This window comes from Agaricus bisporus (genome assembly GCF_000300575.1).
Source record: "Agaricus bisporus var. bisporus H97 unplaced genomic scaffold AGABI2scaffold_1, whole genome shotgun sequence".
NCBI classification, from domain to species: Eukaryota; Fungi; Basidiomycota; class Agaricomycetes; order Agaricales; family Agaricaceae; genus Agaricus; species Agaricus bisporus.
The window spans coordinates 781235-797855 of record NW_006267344.1 but is presented as its reverse complement, the minus strand read 5'-3'; the positions used below and the strand labels follow the sequence as shown (position 1 = coordinate 797855).

The window sequence follows — 16621 nt, the reverse complement described above, 5'->3', positions numbered from 1 at the left end:
GGGGAGGACAAGGACCACAGGAGACGCACTACAGCCCCTCCGCTGTTGCAGAATGCCCAAGGCCACTGTCCGCCCGTCTCTCGCCACCTCTTCTTCCGATTTCGCTCTCCCTTCCAGTCCCCTCGCATCGTCTTCCTCCCTAACCCTCGATGACCCATCCTTTCTGCTCTCTAGATTCCGTCGCCCCAGCCTTCTGTCTCAGAAAACCGCCTTATTTGGTGAAGGCCGCCTCCACAGCCCCCTCACAGCGTCTTTCACTCCTTACACTCACTCAAGGCGGCGTAGTCGTAATGCATCATTCTCCCTGACCGAAGATCCCTATGATAGCGACAGAGAGCGCATGGCCACAGACTCTCCTACCTCAGGAACAAACACACCTCCCATGAAGGCTAGCGATAGTGGTGAAGACGAGCTCATTCCTGCTAAACCCATTCCTTCGACTGCCAGAGCGCCACCCCTCACCCCTCCGAGACGCAAATCATCTACCAATATGGACGAACTAGAGAGCTATGGTATAACGACTACCTCAGGGAAACGCGTTACACTCCCTGTATGTGTTTATATTTCGGCGCAGAAGTTGTAGACTTAACCAGGCTATTTGCAGTTAAAAAAGCTCCGCATACAGGGTCTTTTGGCTGAATCACGTCCAGATGAGGCCGAAGTTAAATCGGAAGCTGCCTTCCAGCGCCTCATCACATCTTGTTCGGATCTACCTCTTCAACCTCGCACGCCCCGCCCGAGCGATCGAGGCCGATACCCGGAGGAGGCAGGCCATGAAGATAATCAGAGAGAAGACACTCCAAGCGATGATGATGAGAATGACGAGACAGAAGAACCGTTTGCTTTTTCAGCACCGGGAGGCACTGACCCTATTAACATTCGGAAACCGGTGACTCCAGCCGGGAGCATCTATGGAGATGGAATGGCGATGTGTTCTTCCGAACTCTCTGATTCAGGTGCTATGGAAATCGACGCGGTAAGACGCTATTTATAGCTTTACTGAAATCGACTGAACACATTTAAGTGGCCACTCTTGGGGTCACCCTCGATGTCAATGATGTCAACGCCTATAAATCAGTGGCGGTCCACGCCGCCTCCAACTGCCACCAGCGCGATGCGATCGAACAAGCGTAAATGTGAGGGTGCTATACTTTCTCATCTTTCTCACTCCTCATATCTTCACAGTTGACGACCGATTCGACCCATATCCATCAAGTAGTAAACGGCGAGCTGTTTCTCCAGCTGTACTCGAATCGAACCAACGGACACCGATTGGCAGAGGAAGCAGCTCGAGACTGCCTATTGCTGTGCCAATTAACATTCCTGGATCGCAAGTAAACTCGGCATGCTCTTCACCGACAATTTCCGGAAGTTACCCTCGCTTCCCGCCGAGTGTCAGTGCTATGTCGTCTAGCCCAACCATCCGCTCCACTATGGCCCTTGCAAGTCCTATATTAAGACCTATCATACGGAGGAGAGAGGGCGAAGAGAAAGACGTTGAAGGCGCCGGAGAGGCAGTGAACGGTCTGACGTTGGGATAAGATTATCATTATTGTTGCTTCTGCTTCACTGCCGTGCTTAAGGAATTTCTGTTTTGTTTCTCTGCGACGGTTTTTTTCTTTGCATGTTTCCTATTTTGACCAGCCATCACATTCGATCACTGTAATTTACGAACATCCTTTATGTGCATAACCGTTACAAATTATCTCGTCTTCATTCGACCCGAATCCTGTGGAATCCAAACTTTCGAGCTGCTTCATCACGTGCATCAATTTCAGCAACCAAGTCCATTCGATTTTGGAGGCAACTGCGAGCAGCTCGCGGCAGACTCTCCAGTACCTCCACTTGAAGACCGCAGTAAGCCAACTTTCACTTTTCTGGCTGTGTGCCAGTTGTCCGTCAAAGTGACTTTGCCTCATTTCAGCCTCGTTTCCGCTGCGCTGCGCGTGCGCAGTGATCATACGGACGTAATAGTCTTTTTTTTTCTTTCAATCATCATTCTAATCCCTCGGAAACACGCCTCACCTCGCTCTTCGTAGTCATACTTCACTCCACTTCATAATTGGCCTTGAAAACCTCCGGTGCCGAGTTCAAGATCAGATACAAGGCTATCCGATATCTCCTGAAGGACTCCGGCAAACCTGTCTCATCATCTCATAACGCACATATATAAACCAAAGGAAAAAGAATGGGCGATACTACTACATCTACCACCGCCTCCAACCCTCCTCTCTCCAAAACGTCCTCACCTTCGCATCCTTCCCAACAACCAAAATTGACTAAAAAGCAAAAGAAAGCTATTGCTTTCCGCCGGGATAAATCCAAGTCTAGTGTATCCAAACACAAACCTCAAAACGACGATGATGAAGAGGGATTCAATCAAATGGAAGATCTTCATGTCGCTCTCGTGGAAAAGTCGAGCGGCAATAGTGATGCGAGCGGCACGAATCAAATGGGAACAGTGGAGAGGGAAAGCGGAGAGGGCGCCGAGGCAAGAAGTGAAAAGGCAGGTGGAAGCAAGGAAGGGACTCATGATGTCGTCGTTTCGCCGCAGCAGCAGAAACGCGGGCAGCAAAAACGCCAAGGGATCGGTGAAGAAGGGGGTGGGCAGTCTGATGGGAACGGTAAAACACGAGACGAAAAAACGATCAGGAAACGCAAACGGGAAGCAGTCGATAATGGGGTCCTGGACAAAGAAAGACGCAGTAAAAAGCGGAAATCAGAGAAAGATGAGCTTGGAGTGGATGGCGTCGAAGAAGGCAAAGGCGAGGAAGTGAGTGGAAACGAAGGTGAGGGGAAGGAGAAAGAGAAGGACAATGCAAGACTCATTTTATTTATTGGTACGTCTTCGCTTTTTCTCTTCCATACATGATGTTAAGTGTGATTATAGGCAATCTCAAGTATACCACATCAGTCGACGCAATAAAAGCACATTTTTCTGCCTGTGGTACGTCCTAATATTTATTAGCATGTTGCAATATTCATCCGTATACCTTAGATCCACCACCTCAAATTCGCCTGCTTACCCCAAAATCTTCATCAACTGGCAAAACCTCGAACAAATCCAAAGGCTGTGCATTCCTCGAATTTACCAATCGTACTGGACTTCAACAAGCGCTTAAACTCCATCACTCGACCCTCGAGGGTCGAATGATTAATGTCGAATTGACCGCAGGCGGAGGCGGAAAAAGTGAAAAACGGATGGAGAAAGTTAGGGAAAGAAATAAGGCGCTCCTGGGCCAACGGGTATAAGTGTTTCTTTTATGCGTATGAGCCACTCGTTTTAACCTTGATCCATTTTAACTAGCGAAACAAAAGTAGTAAGAACTCAAAGGATGGCTCCCTACCCTCTGGGCCCGATCAACCTCAACGTTATTCTGCGACGTCTGGTATCGAACAGTCTTCTGCCAATCCGAAACGAACATGGACAGTCGGTGATGTAACCGAGGACGAAGCTCGTAGAGGTGGAAAGAAGCACAAGAAAGGCGAACGAACTCGTGGATCCCGGACAAAAGCCAAGGACTGGGGGACTGGTGTCAATGCTATACCCGTCAGCTGAGTATTCCATTAGTGTTCTGTATTATATTCACTAGGCACGCCACGTCACTGCTAAGGCAATGGTCCAACTGCAAGTACCTGTACCTACTCATGTTCAACATGTACAATATGTAGCCAGTCGCCATTAACTCTGATCCCTCGGCAATCAATGCGCACTTATACTACGGTCCGTACTACTCAATGAAAAGAAAAAACCCTGCGAGAGCTCCTGAATAAGAATAAACATGCGGGAACGAAACAAGTAAAAGGTGCTGGCAATCATTATGAAACCAAAATGAAGATGAGGAACTGAAGAAGCATATTAGATTCACGCCCGGATTACAAAACGATAAGAAACTTACGAAGACGATGAGGACGCCGAACATTTTTAACATGAGCCATCGGTTACTCATCATACCTGCCAGATATTTCGAAAGCTCTCCATGGGCAGAGGTTATGTTGCTCTCAATATCAAGGACGTTTTCGTCGATTCGCTGAACTGTTTCTCGTTGTTCAGCTACCATGTTAGCAAGCTGAGTGAAGATTTGGCCCAATTCGGCAATGGTGGTTTCAATAGATTCAATAGCGGTCGAGCGTTGTTGAATGTATGTATCCTGTAGCCAAGAACACCGTCAGGACGGAAATGTCTCGAGGAGAGAAGCATACCTGTTGTTCAACTAGCTGCATCTGCATGAATGTACCATCTCCATGCCCGTTGGCGCTCCCCCCCTCCACCGCATTCAAATCGAGAGATAGTTCGTCATTCTTGGGTGTGGCCCGGCCTTTACCCTTGAAATCGAAACTATTGGCGGTACCGTCGCCCATTGGGTCATTTCTAGAAGAATTGTACAATACTGAATCTGGGAATATATGAGCATTTTCCAACCTGGGTGAAAAGGGGTGCCTACTAGAGGGTGGTTGTGTAGCTGCCGATGTGGCGCTATACATAAATTGTTCTGTCCGTGTTCTCGATTCCTTCATGTTCTAGGGTATGCTGCATTAGAAGGAAAAAACCAGAGATACTAGCAAACATGCAACACACTTGTGTCCGTACTTCTAGCACGTCCTTGAATGTTACGCTGGTGTTTGCAAGCTTGCTCTGCAGTAGCATGACGACATTATTCGTATGCTCTTCAACTTGTTTGTTCTCTACCGACGAAGTGTTGCCAGCATTGCGCTGCTTGACATATGCCTGCAGAGACGCAATTTGTTTGTTTAGGTGGGCAATATCTTGCTTTATGATGTATGTTAATTCCTGTGGGGACGTCTTCCATATCACCGGAACGATTTTCATGCGTGGCAGGACATACACTGATTTCTACAGGCCGATCGTCGAACAAGGTTTTTCGTTTTGCAACTATAGGGAGCGAGATATGAGTGAACCTGCAGATGCGGCCAAAAACTCCAGAAGCGTACGCTGAGCAAGTTTATTGAGTTTCAGAGTGGTATTATTGATGTCTTTTCCAATCGCGGAAGCCAAACGAGAAAATTTGCTCTTCGAGGAGGATCTGTCCTTCTGCAGAAGTCGCTGCTTTTGTTCTACGCCACGCGAGACAGAGCGGTGATGAATAGAGTCTACACATGCTCTAAATTCATTTGTGCGGTCTTGAATAGGCATACTAAGGGTATTGTAGAGAGAGGGAATATGATATAGATATGGAGCAGAAGGAGGAGCGGTGCCCTGCATGCAGCGCGAACGTGGCGCACGTGATTCGATGCGTTCAGCTCGGGCCTCGAATTTGAGAAACTCGTTTTGTGATGTAAGTGCATACTCTGAACGTTTAAGGGCTGCCTGGGATAAGAGAATCTCGGCTCGAGTATCAGGCTTTTTCTTAGAGTGGGTCCGGAATTTGATGTGGCACCGACCGTCCTCGCTGCTACATGCTTTCACCTCGAGAAAGCCCCAGCCATTTTCTTATATAAGGCCAGCGCCCAGTCGACCCCTGTATCCTCCTCGTCGACCCTTTTTACGTTCCTTGGCCATGTACAACGCGAAAACCCAGCCGAAGGGATCATCCAAGGTACTCGTTTTTGGAGCAGGAAACTTTGGCTCCTGCCTTGCTTCTCACCTGGGAGACTCTCAACATGACGTCTATATCTGGGCTCGAGAGGAGAGAATAGTCACACATTTTAACAAATATCACCGCAATGCTGCCTATCTCAAGGACCATGTTTTTCCCGAAAGTATCACTGCAGTCGGACCAGCTCTTCCTTCAGAAGAATTCATGGAAAATATGGACGTCTTATTGTTCGCTATTCCAACTCAGTTTCTGAGGTACGTCCAGGTTGATTTTGTACATTGTCCTCTGACATGATTTTAGGGAGATGTTGCGCACTCTTCGTCCGAAATTTAACATAGAGAACATGCCACTCATGATATTTGTCAACAAGGGCATTGAAGTCGGATCCAATGCCCTCACTCTCGAGATTATCACAGATACTTGTGGGCCGGAAGTTGCAGAAGCTGCAGCTTTTATTGTGGGTTCCAATTTCTGTTCCGTGGCAGGAATAAGACCAATAGCATTTCTGCAGTCCGGACCTTCCTTTGCTAAAGAAAGAAAGTTGATCTCTTTGTCATGCCTGCACCTCGTTTTACTTATTATATCCGCCCTTATTCAGTCGTTGACAGGCAGCCCACTTCTGTTTCTGTGGCGTCTTTCACTGAGATCGAGGCTAATAAGGCTGCGACGCTTTTCCATCAGCCTCATTTCAGATGGTGAGCGGCTTTATTCAATATATGCAAGTATGCTCTACTGATTGATGGTCGAATTGAGTTACACAAATGGAGACCCCATCGGGATTGAACTATCCGGTGCCCTGAAGAACGTGTATGCGATTGCTGCTGGCATGTCAGATGGTTTAGGCTTCCAAAATAACACGCGTGCCAGTTCGTACGATTCTTGAATCCTCTTCGAGACACTGATGGATTCGTATTTGTACAGTGATCATCACCAGAGGCCTGGCCGAGCTGACTTGCATTGGGACAGCATATGGCGCATCACCATTAACCTTTCTGGGTCTTGCAGGAGTTGGGGACCTGTTCCTAACGTGTAGTTCACCAAACAGTCGGAACTACACTGTTGGTTTCAGGCTAGGTCAAGGAGAGTCACTGGATACTATTCTCAATACGTTGGGAAGTGTGGCAGAAGGTGTAACCACGGCCAAGGGAGCGAAGACGATAATCGATGGCCTAGGCGTTAGTGCGCCCATTGCTACGGCGGTGAGTTCCATGCATGCCTGAGATATTTCGAGTTGCCAATAGTAAAGCAGATTTATGACGTATTGTATAACGGTGAGCGGCTTGTTATTCCGGATGTTTGACCGATTTGGACATATGGGTATATAGGCAAGGATACCCGCCTGGCAATCCGCGAGCTCATGGAGCTTCCACCTTCTAAAGAACTAGAACTTCCTCCAACAGCTGGTAAACCTACACGTCACCTGTTGCGGAAACTGGGCATGGAAGTCGATTCGCCGGTGCCACGGGTGAGTATATTCTGATATCGGCGGAAGATAAGAGAGAGACTGACTGGATTAGTGGCGGACTGTACAAATCCTTCCTGGGCTGAACGATAGACAGTAGACTGCATTCTAGTATAATTGATACTTACATCTCGAGCTAACATGGACTTGATGCAATTTGGTGCCTGTAGGAGAATGGTGCGACGGGCGGGCGGCGACGGGCGGCAACCGGTGTGACATAAGCTGCTTATGAAGAGAGATCGATCTGGGCACGGCGGGTTTTCATTTTTTTTTTCTGGCCAACTTTTCCGAAAGCTCCGGTTGGAACAAATCTTGTCGCTTGGCTTTGCCTTCATCTTGCCTCTCCCTCTCGTTTCTCCCATATTCCTCTTTCCCATCCACCACCCATCCAGCCATGGCCTTTCCTCTCCTCAAGGCTTGTTCTGAGGGCAACCTCCACGTCGTCAGCGATCTCCTCCACGGCTCCAATCCAGTTGATATTGAATTTAGAGGTTCGTCATCGCTCTCCTTTTGTTGTATCCTTCTCACTGTCCTCGCCACTTTTGCAGACGAGTCCGGGTCCACTCCCCTCATTGAGGCCGTCAAAAATGGTCACGTCAACATCATCCATGCTCTTCTCGAAAAAGGTATGTCTCTGACTCATTCCTCATGTGAGATGTTCCCTGATCACCTTCCAACCCCAGGCGCCGATCCGTCTAACGGTTCTCCTGAGCAGCACACGACTGACCAGGTCATCCTAGGCCTACTGGCACAGGCAAAAAACAAACCTCTCCAGGATGGCGTCTCTGGTCCCGAATCATCGTACCTCCGTGATGGGAGTGACGATTCCCAAAAGCCTTTCTACCCTCCCCCTCCTCCGGACGCATACCCTTATTATCCCACTATCAATCCTTCCCTTTCTACTGTCCCCGATGGAGGTGTCTATTACCCTCCTCCCCTTCCTCCGCACATGGGTGGAAACCACTCACCAGGGGGTCCACACCATCTTCCTCCCCCCGAGGTAGCTCGTATGATTCCATGTCGATACTACCCCGCCTGTCGTTATGGTCCTTCGTGCATTTTTTTGCATCCCCCTCAAGGTTATTATCCCAACGGTGCTCCGCCCCCTGCACCTTACCCTCATTATGACCCCATGGGTGCTCCTCCTTTCTCTCCCAACTTTTACCCGCCGCCCACCTACCAGCAGGCTAATGGTCCGCTTCCCATGACGCCTCTTTCCCCACCACCTGGCCCTCCCCATATCGTACACGCTAGGTCAACATCAGAAATTGTCTCGCCTACCCAAGGGCACTTTAGTCCGAATGGGGTTTCGCCTCCCGTACCGTATGGACCCATGTCACCTTCATACCCTCATTCTGCGCCAATGCCAGTCCCACTTTCGGGTCCCCCCGTACCCCCACTCCACCATCAACCACAGCCTCAACTTCCCCCTCCCGGGCCCCAGTCACCTACGAATTTTTCGCCTTCGCCCGTAGGTCCCTTCAATGTTCAACCGGATGGTCCCGCCATGTATCCTCAACAGCAACCATCATTGTCCAATGGGAACGTAAGCTTTGCGCCGGAGGTTGATGGCATGCCCAAGCCTCAACCTGGGGCCGAAGGTTTTGTTAACGGTGTTCCTCATCCTCATACTCGCGATGTACCCATGCATGCTCGTCGGAGTAGTCGACGCGCTTCCTTCGGGAAGCCTAAACCTCCTTGTCTTTTCTTCCCCACCGGGAGGTGTAAAAATGGGTACGTGATTCCCCGATATAGAACAGTTTATTTTTTTGCCAATATGCCTTCCAAAAATGCATTTTTTACTGATTGCTGAATTTACTACACAGTGACGACTGTCGGTTCCCCCATATCATGCCCGACGGCACTAGTGCATCTACAAATCATCATGCACCTTTCTATGCAGGGAGGGGAGGTGGTCCCAGACAGCCACGTGGTCAGTTCCTACATAATGGCTTGGAAGAAAAGTTCAATAATATGAACATTCGAGATGTGAGGGACCAGCCGTAGCGCTTTTCTTTTCTTTTACGTACCATGTGTGTTGATTGTATGATTCAATTCAGGAATCCCAGATCCAACAAAATGGCGTCGATGTTGCGTCAAAATCTTTGAACACCGCCAATGACAATGGACCAGTTGTCAATACTCGTCCTCGATTTCCGCCTAGTGGTAAACACCATCAACACCACCCTCATCACGGCTTCAACCCACAGCACAACCATTATAACGGAAAGTTGCAAAAATTGAATGTGCAAGGGAACATGAAGCAACGTGTGCCGAATGCTGACGATTTCCCTGTTCTCGCTGGAACCATCACACCGCCTTCGAAGAGCCCCTTGACAGTAAATGGACCGACTGCTGCTCAAATCCTACAAGCACCGGCACCTATGAGGAAAGAGGTCTCGTCGCTTATCAATGGAAAAGAAGCTAGCACGCGTGGGACAACTCCTGAACGATCTCGGTCGCCTAGCATAAAGGTAAAATCGCCTCAGTTGAAAGGTGTAACAAGCTGCTGAACCTCCGCTTGTGAACAGGATTCCCCGCAATATCAGGACAACGGAGTTCCTGATGATAATGTTTCTTCTGAGCCCCCCGCCAATAAACTTCCTGTCTCATTCGCGGCTGCAGCTACTGCAGCCAAGGGATCTGCAGCACCAGATATTGCAAAAGAGGTGTCTGTCTCTGCCTAGATTGTCTATCGGTTTCTCCTGGTTTCAATCAGTCTCTGTGATTTCTGAACTCTGCCTTGTTCGCATCCTGCCTTTTTTCGTTGCTATCGATGCTCTTTTTATTCGTCGTCCCTCTGGAACAGTCGTATTTTATCTCGGCACACTTCGGCGATTGCTTCTGTGCCAACGCTCGACCTCCATTCATGCTTGGACGCCGAAATCTGTTCTTCTCTTTCATTATTTCTCTCCCGCCTTCCTCATATGTTTCATCTTACAAAAATGACCACCTACATTCCACATCAACTTCTCGGTGTTCTTATTTCATCTCTCAGTTTCTCTTTGGGTTGCTCGGCTCCATTCTTGTTCTTTGGTTCCCTCCTTTCTTGATTTATACTGTCAGATTCATTTTTTTCTTCTCTCTGATCATCGTCCTCTTCCGACATCTGTGACGATTGCTCTTTTTCCTATTGCTAGCTTACGACTTTGATTATTATCACATAAATGCTGTCGACTCAACTGCCCAACATCATGACTATCAATTTTACATATATACTCGTTCCCCTCTCCTCATGCCTTGAAACTATATTACCCACTAGCATAGGACTGTCTTATCTCGGTGTTCCTTTTTTATTCTGTTTGGTTTCACTCTTCGGTTTGCTTATTGAAGGCCAGTTTTTTTGGTTCATGTAAATCTGGTTCGCCGTTCACGTTTATTCTACTTGTCTCCTCGGCTCTACATATGCCCCGTATGGGCAGCGTTACAAATGTATGTATGTTGTGATGATATATTCCTGCCCCAACTCATAGGTAACTTCATCGTTAAGATGAATCTCTTGAACTTCGAGTATGACATAGTTCCAAGTCGCGTCAATCTATGTCAATAACCCACAAGACCAGATTCATGTATACCAAGGTCTTCAATATCAACGTCCATGACCATTTCAAGTGTTATTGCTAAATGACCCTCGCTAATACCTTATGTCCGAAATCGTGGTGGTATTTTAATATGCCTTTTACGGCACGAACCCACTACCTTAATAGGTAGCACGAATCTAACTTCTGGATTGCCTTTCGGGTCTTGGTATGGGGTGCGAAACCTGGCGAAATCCGACTTTATGATTGCTGTATAAGAACCTGGACTGAACACCGAACATTGGTCAAACTATTCCGCAGACTACAATGGTTTTGAAGATAATCAGTTTCACCGCTCTTTTGCTCTCGATACCCGTGCCATTGGTGACGGGGCAACACCACGAACCTCAGGTGGTTTTGGGACAAAACTCTATTGTCGATGGTCCTATTTTCCCTGATGCAGAGGCGATCAAAGAACCGACTTGGCTAGAAAAGTACGGTCCGCAGATTGATCAACCTTTTTCCGGACCTCTCTCCTTCTCGCATCTGCCATATCATCGCTGTTTGGAGAAAGAAGATGTATTATTCGATATCGCGATTATTGGAATGCCTCTTGACACCACGGTTAGTTACCGAACGGGGTGAGCATACGGTTTGATGTTGAAACATTGGTACACGACTGAGTATAGTTGATTACGTCAAAAGTGCACGATTTGGCCCGTATGCGATTCGTTCTGGAAGTAGAAGGCAGAGGGAAGTGAGGGGATATACTATGTCGTGGGGTGTAAATCCTTATGAGCAAGGTTCAAAGGTTATTGATTGTGGAGACGTGCGTTCAACTTTTTTCCTGTTCCTTCTCATCTTTGGATTCAAATCGTTTGACATTACTAGGTGCCTGTTAGTCCCTATGACAATGCGTTGGCTGTAGATCAGATAGAGGTTGCTTATTCATCTCTGCTCGCGAGAACGCCTGCATCCGTCAAGGAGGGTTCTGCAAGCCCTGGACATCCTGTTCTGTCTAAAGATGGATTAACTCATCCACGAGTCGTAAGGTACGCTTGGGACCTTTAAGCTTTACCTTCGAAGATCATAATAAGTGAAATGTCTATTTAGCCTTGGCGGAGATCATACAATTGCGAGTATCTGAACTTGAATTTTCTCTTCTCCGTGCTCAGGCTCGGGCACTCTAGGTTCTACCCATCCTTCGGTCCTTGTACAAAGTCTACGGTCCCATATCCGTTATTCACTTCGACGCGCATCTGGTACGAGATGTTTTAACAACCTGTGTAGCGACTTTATCGAATGTCTTCTCTCTTACAGGATACTTGGGCATCATACCCAGGCCAAGCGACTGAGCAGTCCCGCGTCACTCACGGCACCTTCTTTTATCTCGCCAGCGAAGAAGGTCTCATCGCTAATAACAGCATCCATGCTGGAATCCGCTGCAAACTCGGCGTACGTTTTGGACTTATTCAATCATTATAACCACTCAACCTTGAGTTAAAAAGGGTCCATCGGATTTAGAAAATGACAACGTTGTTGGCTTTCAGGTAATAACGACGGATGATATTGATGATTACCATATCCCTGCAATTGTCAAACGTATTCGAGAGCGTATTGGTGACAGCCCAGTATATCTCAGGTTTGTTCCCATCTCATCTCGGGTAGAAAGAATTCTTACTCATGAGTATATCCACAGTCTCGACATCGACGTCGTCGGTATGTAAATACCCCCTATCAATGATACAACTTCAACTGATCGTCAAATCATGAAGACCCGGGATTGGCACCAGGAAGTAAGTCCCTACATTCAGCTAACATGGTCCCATATCCCTAATCGTCATCTCGTATAGCTGGCACTCCTGAAGCGGGAGGATGGACCGTCCGTGAAGTCAAACGTATCCTCCGAGGACTCGCCGGTTTGAACTTTGTGTACGTCACATCACCTCTCTATTTACATCTTCGTGGATCTTCATGCTATTTCCAGTGGTGCTGATGTTGTGGAAGTCGCACCTGCATATGATCATGGTGAGCAATCATGGAAAAAATATACTCCTTCTTTGGATCGGAGATTAATACTCAACTATGTGTTATAGCCGAGACTACTGCGATAGCGGCTGCGGACTTTGTTCATGACTTTCTCTCTATGTTTTTGACCAATAATCCTCCCAAAGCGAGAAGCGTATTATGAGGCGATGGGAAAAACTTAATTTTGGGATACAATCTGAAGGAACGGGGTTATGTATGCGACTTTTAAAGGGTCTGCACAAAGTGATTGGATTAAAGTTTTGTTGGATAATAGTTGCGTGTCGATGTTTGAGTTGCGCTGAAGTTTAAGATCTAGTTACGTTCATGTCTAAGCCTTTATTCATGATACATCTATCATACTCATCTTGGATTGAAGCTCTACATAAGCATACATACATAACACATACTGTTACCCACCACTTCATTTGTTTTCCTTACCGAAAATCACAGAGAAGACCAAGCCATCAAATTCCTCATTTCAACACCTACATCCCTCGTAACCATCCCAATCTCATAAACCTCCGCCTTCTCCTTCACATCCACATCATCCCTCTCAAGTAACTCCTTCACAAGTTTCACATCCCTCGGACTCACAATCAAAACCATCCCAATCCCATTATTAAACGTCCTAGCCATCTCCAAAGCATCCACCACACCTTCCCGTTTCAACCATTGAAAAACAGGTGGATAAGGCCAAGCACTGGCGTCGATATAACATCCAAGATTGTCGGGTAGAGCACGAGGAATGTTGTCGATGAATCCGCCACCAGTGATATGGGACATGGCTTTGATGAGACCACGTTTTGCGATAGGTAGGATTTGGGAAACGTAGATTCGAGTGGGTTCGAGAAGGGCTCGACCGATGGTCACAACCGAGGGTGAAGCAGATGGATCAGTTGGGGAGGAAGGTAGAGGATCATGAGATGACGGAATGTTGATGCTGGCATTTTCCCAAGGGCATGGAGAAGAGTATGTATATTGGGATCGGGAGATGATTTTACGAACGAGTGAGAAACCATTGGATTGGACACCGGAAGAGGTGAGTCCAAGAAGAATATCACCCTCTTGTATGGCCTTCATTTTGGGCAAGAGTTGCTGACGTTCAACAGCACCAACCGAAAAACCAGCGAGATCGTAATCGCCTAGAAAAGTTTCCGTCAGAAAACAGTTTTAGGAGCACAAGCCATGGTGCTGACCTTCTTGATACATCCCAGGCATTTCGGCAGTTTCACCACCGATGAGAGCACAATTGGATCGGCGACAACCCTCTGCTATACCTTTGACTACTTCAGCAGCAACGTGAACATCGAGCCTACTGCATCCATAATAATCGAGAAAGAAGAGAGGCTCAGCTCCTTGGACTAACAAATCATTGACCGACATGGCAACAAGATCAGCACCTTCACACTCAAAATTAACATTACTTGTCGAACGCTCGAAGGCGAAAGAAGAGCGCACCAATAAGATCGTTTATACCGGTTTCAATAGCTATCTTCAATTTTGTGCCAACACCGTCTGTTCCGCTGACGAGTATCGGATCTTTGTATCCAATAGCTTTCATGTCAAATGCACCGCCGAAACCACCGATTTCGGCGTTTGCACCTGGACGACGAGTGGCGCGAACAAAAGGCTTGATGACTTCAACCAAGTTGTTTCCTGCATCTACTGAAACACCCGCTTGAGCGTATGTAATAGCTGTTCGATTATCTGAGATGGTTTTCGCTTCTGGGGTGAGTGCGCTGAAGATAAAAGATTTTCAGGGCTGGAAACGGGAAAAGAGACGGGGGGAGCATGTACCGATGAGCGATATCACGACGGAAAGTTTTGCCCTCGAATTTTATGGTGTCAATGCCTTCGTAGGCAAACTTGAGGGCTTTTTCGAGAGTGGGCGCATATGATGCAACCACAAGGACGCGACCGCCATTAGTATAAATCCTATCGTTGACTTCCTTGGTACCAGCATGGAAGATGTTAACTGGAATTCGGGGCTGAGTTGGCGCATATGAGAATTAATTGGTACGTACAGTCGTAGGGAACGCGGGTAAAAGTGATTTCTTTGTCCTTTTGATAATTGCCTGGGTATCCCGCTGCAGCTAGTACGATAGAGACCGCATAACCGGGTTTGAATCTTATGTCGATAGAATCGAGATGATGTTCGGCGCAAGCCTATATATAGCATTCGAGCCAAGTGAGGGGGTCATTAGATCGGGTGAAGAGAGGGTACCGACATGGAGGATGGCGGCCAAGTCAGTTTTATCGTCGAGGAGAAGCAACAGAGCCTCGGTTTCGGGATCACCAAAACGAACGTTGTATTCGAGAACTTTGGGACCTGACTTTGTGAGCATGATGCCAATGAAAAGCATTCCAACGAAAGGGTAACCTTGAAGAGAGGTCGTTTGATAAGAACATCAACTAAGCGATTGAAAGATCTGACCTTGACGGCGCATGCCATCGACAGTCGGTCGCAAGATCTCCTTCATGACGCGGTCCATGATCTCTGGCTTAGCCACAGGAGCAGGGGCGTATACCCCCATACCACCCGTATTGGGACCCGTGTCTCCCTCGCCAATGCGTTTGTGGTCTTGGGCAGGTGGAAGAGGGACGATCGAATAGCCATCGGAAAAGGCGAGGACAGAGATCTCTGGACCTTCGAGGTATTGCTCGATGACGACCTCATTTCCTACGCGGATATGAATTCAAGACAAATTTACGCAGTGTTTTCTGAGCTCGAACCTGCGCTGCCGAAAGCACGGTCGACCATGATCAGTTTGAGCTGCGCTAGAGCTTCTTCTTGAGATCCTGGAATAAGAACGCCTTTTCCAGCGGCCAGGCCGCTGGCTTTGAGGACGACGGGGTAGCCACATGTTTTTATGTAGTCGGAGGCGTTCTCGAATTGGTTGGAGCCGAAGACTTTAAATTTGGCAGTGGGGATGCCGTGACGCATCATGAAATCTTTTGCAAATGCCTTGGAGCCTTCCATTTTTGCAGCGAGCACATTGGGACCAAAGACAGGAATGCCGACTAGAGAAAATTTTAGAGGGAGAAGCGCGTTTTGTGTGATAGACTGACCATTACGAAAATGAGTTTCAATACCGTCGACCAGGGGTTGCTCAGGACCAGGAACGACGAGATTGACCTGTTATGGAAAGGGATTGATGCGGGGAGTGGGGGAGATGAAATGAACGGAACAGACATCGTTTTTAAGCGCAAAGGCGACTAGGCCGGTAAAATCGGTTAGGGAGATAACGTCAAGATTGGAACATTTGTTGGCGGTGAGTGTGCCGCCGTTTCCGGGGCAGATATAGATGTGCTCGACGAGATCTGACCTTGATAGACGCCAGGCGAGGGCGTGTTCTCTACCGCCTGCACCCAGGAGGAGGATTTTGAGGGACATGGTCGGGAAGAGAAAAAGCCAATCGGGGAAGTGATCCGAGAGGTCGGCGAGGTAATGTTTTATTGAGGGTCGCCGCGTGTCTCAATGTTTTTTCCGGAGATCTCTAGGGGCCGGTGGACCACACGTGGCCAGGACTCTTAAATTTGTTTGCAAAAACGGAGGGTGCGCGTCGACGATGCCCGTCCTGCAGCGACGCCAGTCCTCGGGCTCCACCGCGTCGAACTGGCTCCGCAATCCGCTCAAACGCAACTCGGATGCACTGCCACCGGCGCCGAAGGATGAGCACCGGACGAGTTTTCCGCCGACGGTCTCCATCCTGCCAGACTCGATGAATGTCGCCGTCGACGGATGGGACGCCGTGCCCCTCCCCGCCCACCACCGCTTCTTTCCCCTCCACAACCCCGTCGGCCCCCGTGTCTACTACAACGTCCACCTCATCCCTCCCTCCCAGATCCGCCCAGGCGCCCGCCCGCCCTCTGTCTTCTCCCCCTCCTTTCCTGCTATGCGGAGAGGAAACGCCTGCACTACATTGCCCTTCAAATCACATGCAAGTCGAATTCATGGAACGATTGTCAGGTATGGCTTAAAGTAGGCTATTATTGCTACTCATGGTGTCGTCTATATGAAACCTATGGATGGAACGATCTTTGTCCTCAGGGGG

The 16621-nt window shown here is 48.2% G+C and overlaps 9 protein-coding genes across 9 annotated transcripts; 6 read left to right on the top strand and 3 right to left on the bottom strand.

Annotated features, from left to right (window-relative positions):
• Positions 1 to 52: 52 nt before the first annotated feature.
• On the top strand, positions 53 to 1541 carry AGABI2DRAFT_113795 (hypothetical protein; the record flags this gene model as incomplete). The annotated part of the gene is made up of 4 exons (XM_006453971.1): positions 53 to 550; positions 605 to 976; positions 1025 to 1130; positions 1186 to 1541. The coding sequence occupies 4 exons, from the start codon at positions 53 to 55 to the stop codon at positions 1539 to 1541; spliced, it is 1332 nt and encodes a 443-aa protein (XP_006454034.1).
• Positions 1542 to 2188: 647 nt separating this feature from the next.
• Positions 2189 to 3559, top strand: AGABI2DRAFT_113794 (hypothetical protein; the record flags this gene model as incomplete). The annotated part of the gene is made up of 4 exons (XM_006453970.1): positions 2189 to 2840; positions 2891 to 2947; positions 2999 to 3246; positions 3308 to 3559. The coding sequence occupies 4 exons, from the start codon at positions 2189 to 2191 to the stop codon at positions 3557 to 3559; spliced, it is 1209 nt and encodes a 402-aa protein (XP_006454033.1).
• Positions 3560 to 3819: 260 nt separating this feature from the next.
• Positions 3820 to 5200, bottom strand: AGABI2DRAFT_196709 (hypothetical protein; the record flags this gene model as incomplete). The annotated part of the gene is made up of 7 exons (XM_006453969.1): positions 4954 to 5200; positions 4848 to 4894; positions 4580 to 4792; positions 4446 to 4521; positions 4204 to 4397; positions 3900 to 4151; positions 3820 to 3846 (listed from the first exon to the last, which is right to left on the bottom strand). Exons 1-7 carry the CDS (start codon positions 5153 to 5155, stop codon positions 3820 to 3822), a joined length of 1011 nt encoding a protein of 336 aa, XP_006454032.1. The 5' UTR covers positions 5156 to 5200.
• Positions 5201 to 5312: 112 nt separating this feature from the next.
• On the top strand, positions 5313 to 7185 carry AGABI2DRAFT_132769 (hypothetical protein). The gene is made up of 9 exons (XM_006453968.1): positions 5313 to 5812; positions 5859 to 6015; positions 6070 to 6094; positions 6157 to 6253; positions 6312 to 6424; positions 6480 to 6757; positions 6808 to 6829; positions 6884 to 7023; positions 7076 to 7185. The coding sequence occupies exons 1-9, from the start codon at positions 5520 to 5522 to the stop codon at positions 7118 to 7120; spliced, it is 1170 nt and encodes a 389-aa protein (XP_006454031.1). The 5' UTR covers positions 5313 to 5519; the 3' UTR covers positions 7121 to 7185.
• Positions 7186 to 7414: 229 nt separating this feature from the next.
• Positions 7415 to 9707, top strand: AGABI2DRAFT_147399 (hypothetical protein; the record flags this gene model as incomplete). Its single annotated transcript, XM_006453967.1, has 6 exons — positions 7415 to 7511; positions 7569 to 7670; positions 7704 to 8754; positions 8847 to 9009; positions 9081 to 9494; positions 9570 to 9707. 6 exons carry the CDS (start codon positions 7415 to 7417, stop codon positions 9705 to 9707), a joined length of 1965 nt encoding a protein of 654 aa, XP_006454030.1.
• A 28-nt stretch (positions 9708 to 9735) lies between these two features.
• Positions 9736 to 9891, bottom strand: AGABI2DRAFT_147398 (hypothetical protein; the record flags this gene model as incomplete). Its single annotated transcript, XM_006453966.1, has 1 exon — positions 9736 to 9891. The coding sequence occupies one exon, from the start codon at positions 9889 to 9891 to the stop codon at positions 9736 to 9738; it is 156 nt and encodes a 51-aa protein (XP_006454029.1).
• Positions 9892 to 10865: 974 nt separating this feature from the next.
• Positions 10866 to 12798, top strand: AGABI2DRAFT_182028 (hypothetical protein; the record flags this gene model as incomplete). The annotated part of the gene is made up of 13 exons (XM_006453965.1): positions 10866 to 10949; positions 11046 to 11179; positions 11244 to 11367; positions 11430 to 11590; positions 11652 to 11673; positions 11729 to 11800; positions 11859 to 11993; positions 12047 to 12180; positions 12238 to 12257; positions 12314 to 12334; positions 12392 to 12470; positions 12526 to 12566; positions 12635 to 12798. The coding sequence occupies 13 exons, from the start codon at positions 10866 to 10868 to the stop codon at positions 12727 to 12729; spliced, it is 1122 nt and encodes a 373-aa protein (XP_006454028.1). The 3' UTR covers positions 12730 to 12798.
• Positions 12799 to 13010: 212 nt separating this feature from the next.
• Positions 13011 to 15960, bottom strand: AGABI2DRAFT_196703 (hypothetical protein; the record flags this gene model as incomplete). The annotated part of the gene is made up of 10 exons (XM_006453964.1): positions 13011 to 13708; positions 13763 to 13966; positions 14025 to 14305; positions 14364 to 14541; positions 14591 to 14732; positions 14795 to 14946; positions 15001 to 15246; positions 15300 to 15587; positions 15636 to 15702; positions 15760 to 15960. The coding sequence occupies 10 exons, from the start codon at positions 15958 to 15960 to the stop codon at positions 13011 to 13013; spliced, it is 2457 nt and encodes an 818-aa protein (XP_006454027.1).
• Positions 15961 to 16135: 175 nt separating this feature from the next.
• Positions 16136 to 16552, top strand: AGABI2DRAFT_113788 (hypothetical protein; the record flags this gene model as incomplete). The annotated part of the gene is made up of 1 exon (XM_006453963.1): positions 16136 to 16552. The coding sequence occupies one exon, from the start codon at positions 16136 to 16138 to the stop codon at positions 16550 to 16552; it is 417 nt and encodes a 138-aa protein (XP_006454026.1).
• Positions 16553 to 16621: the final 69 nt, after the last annotated feature.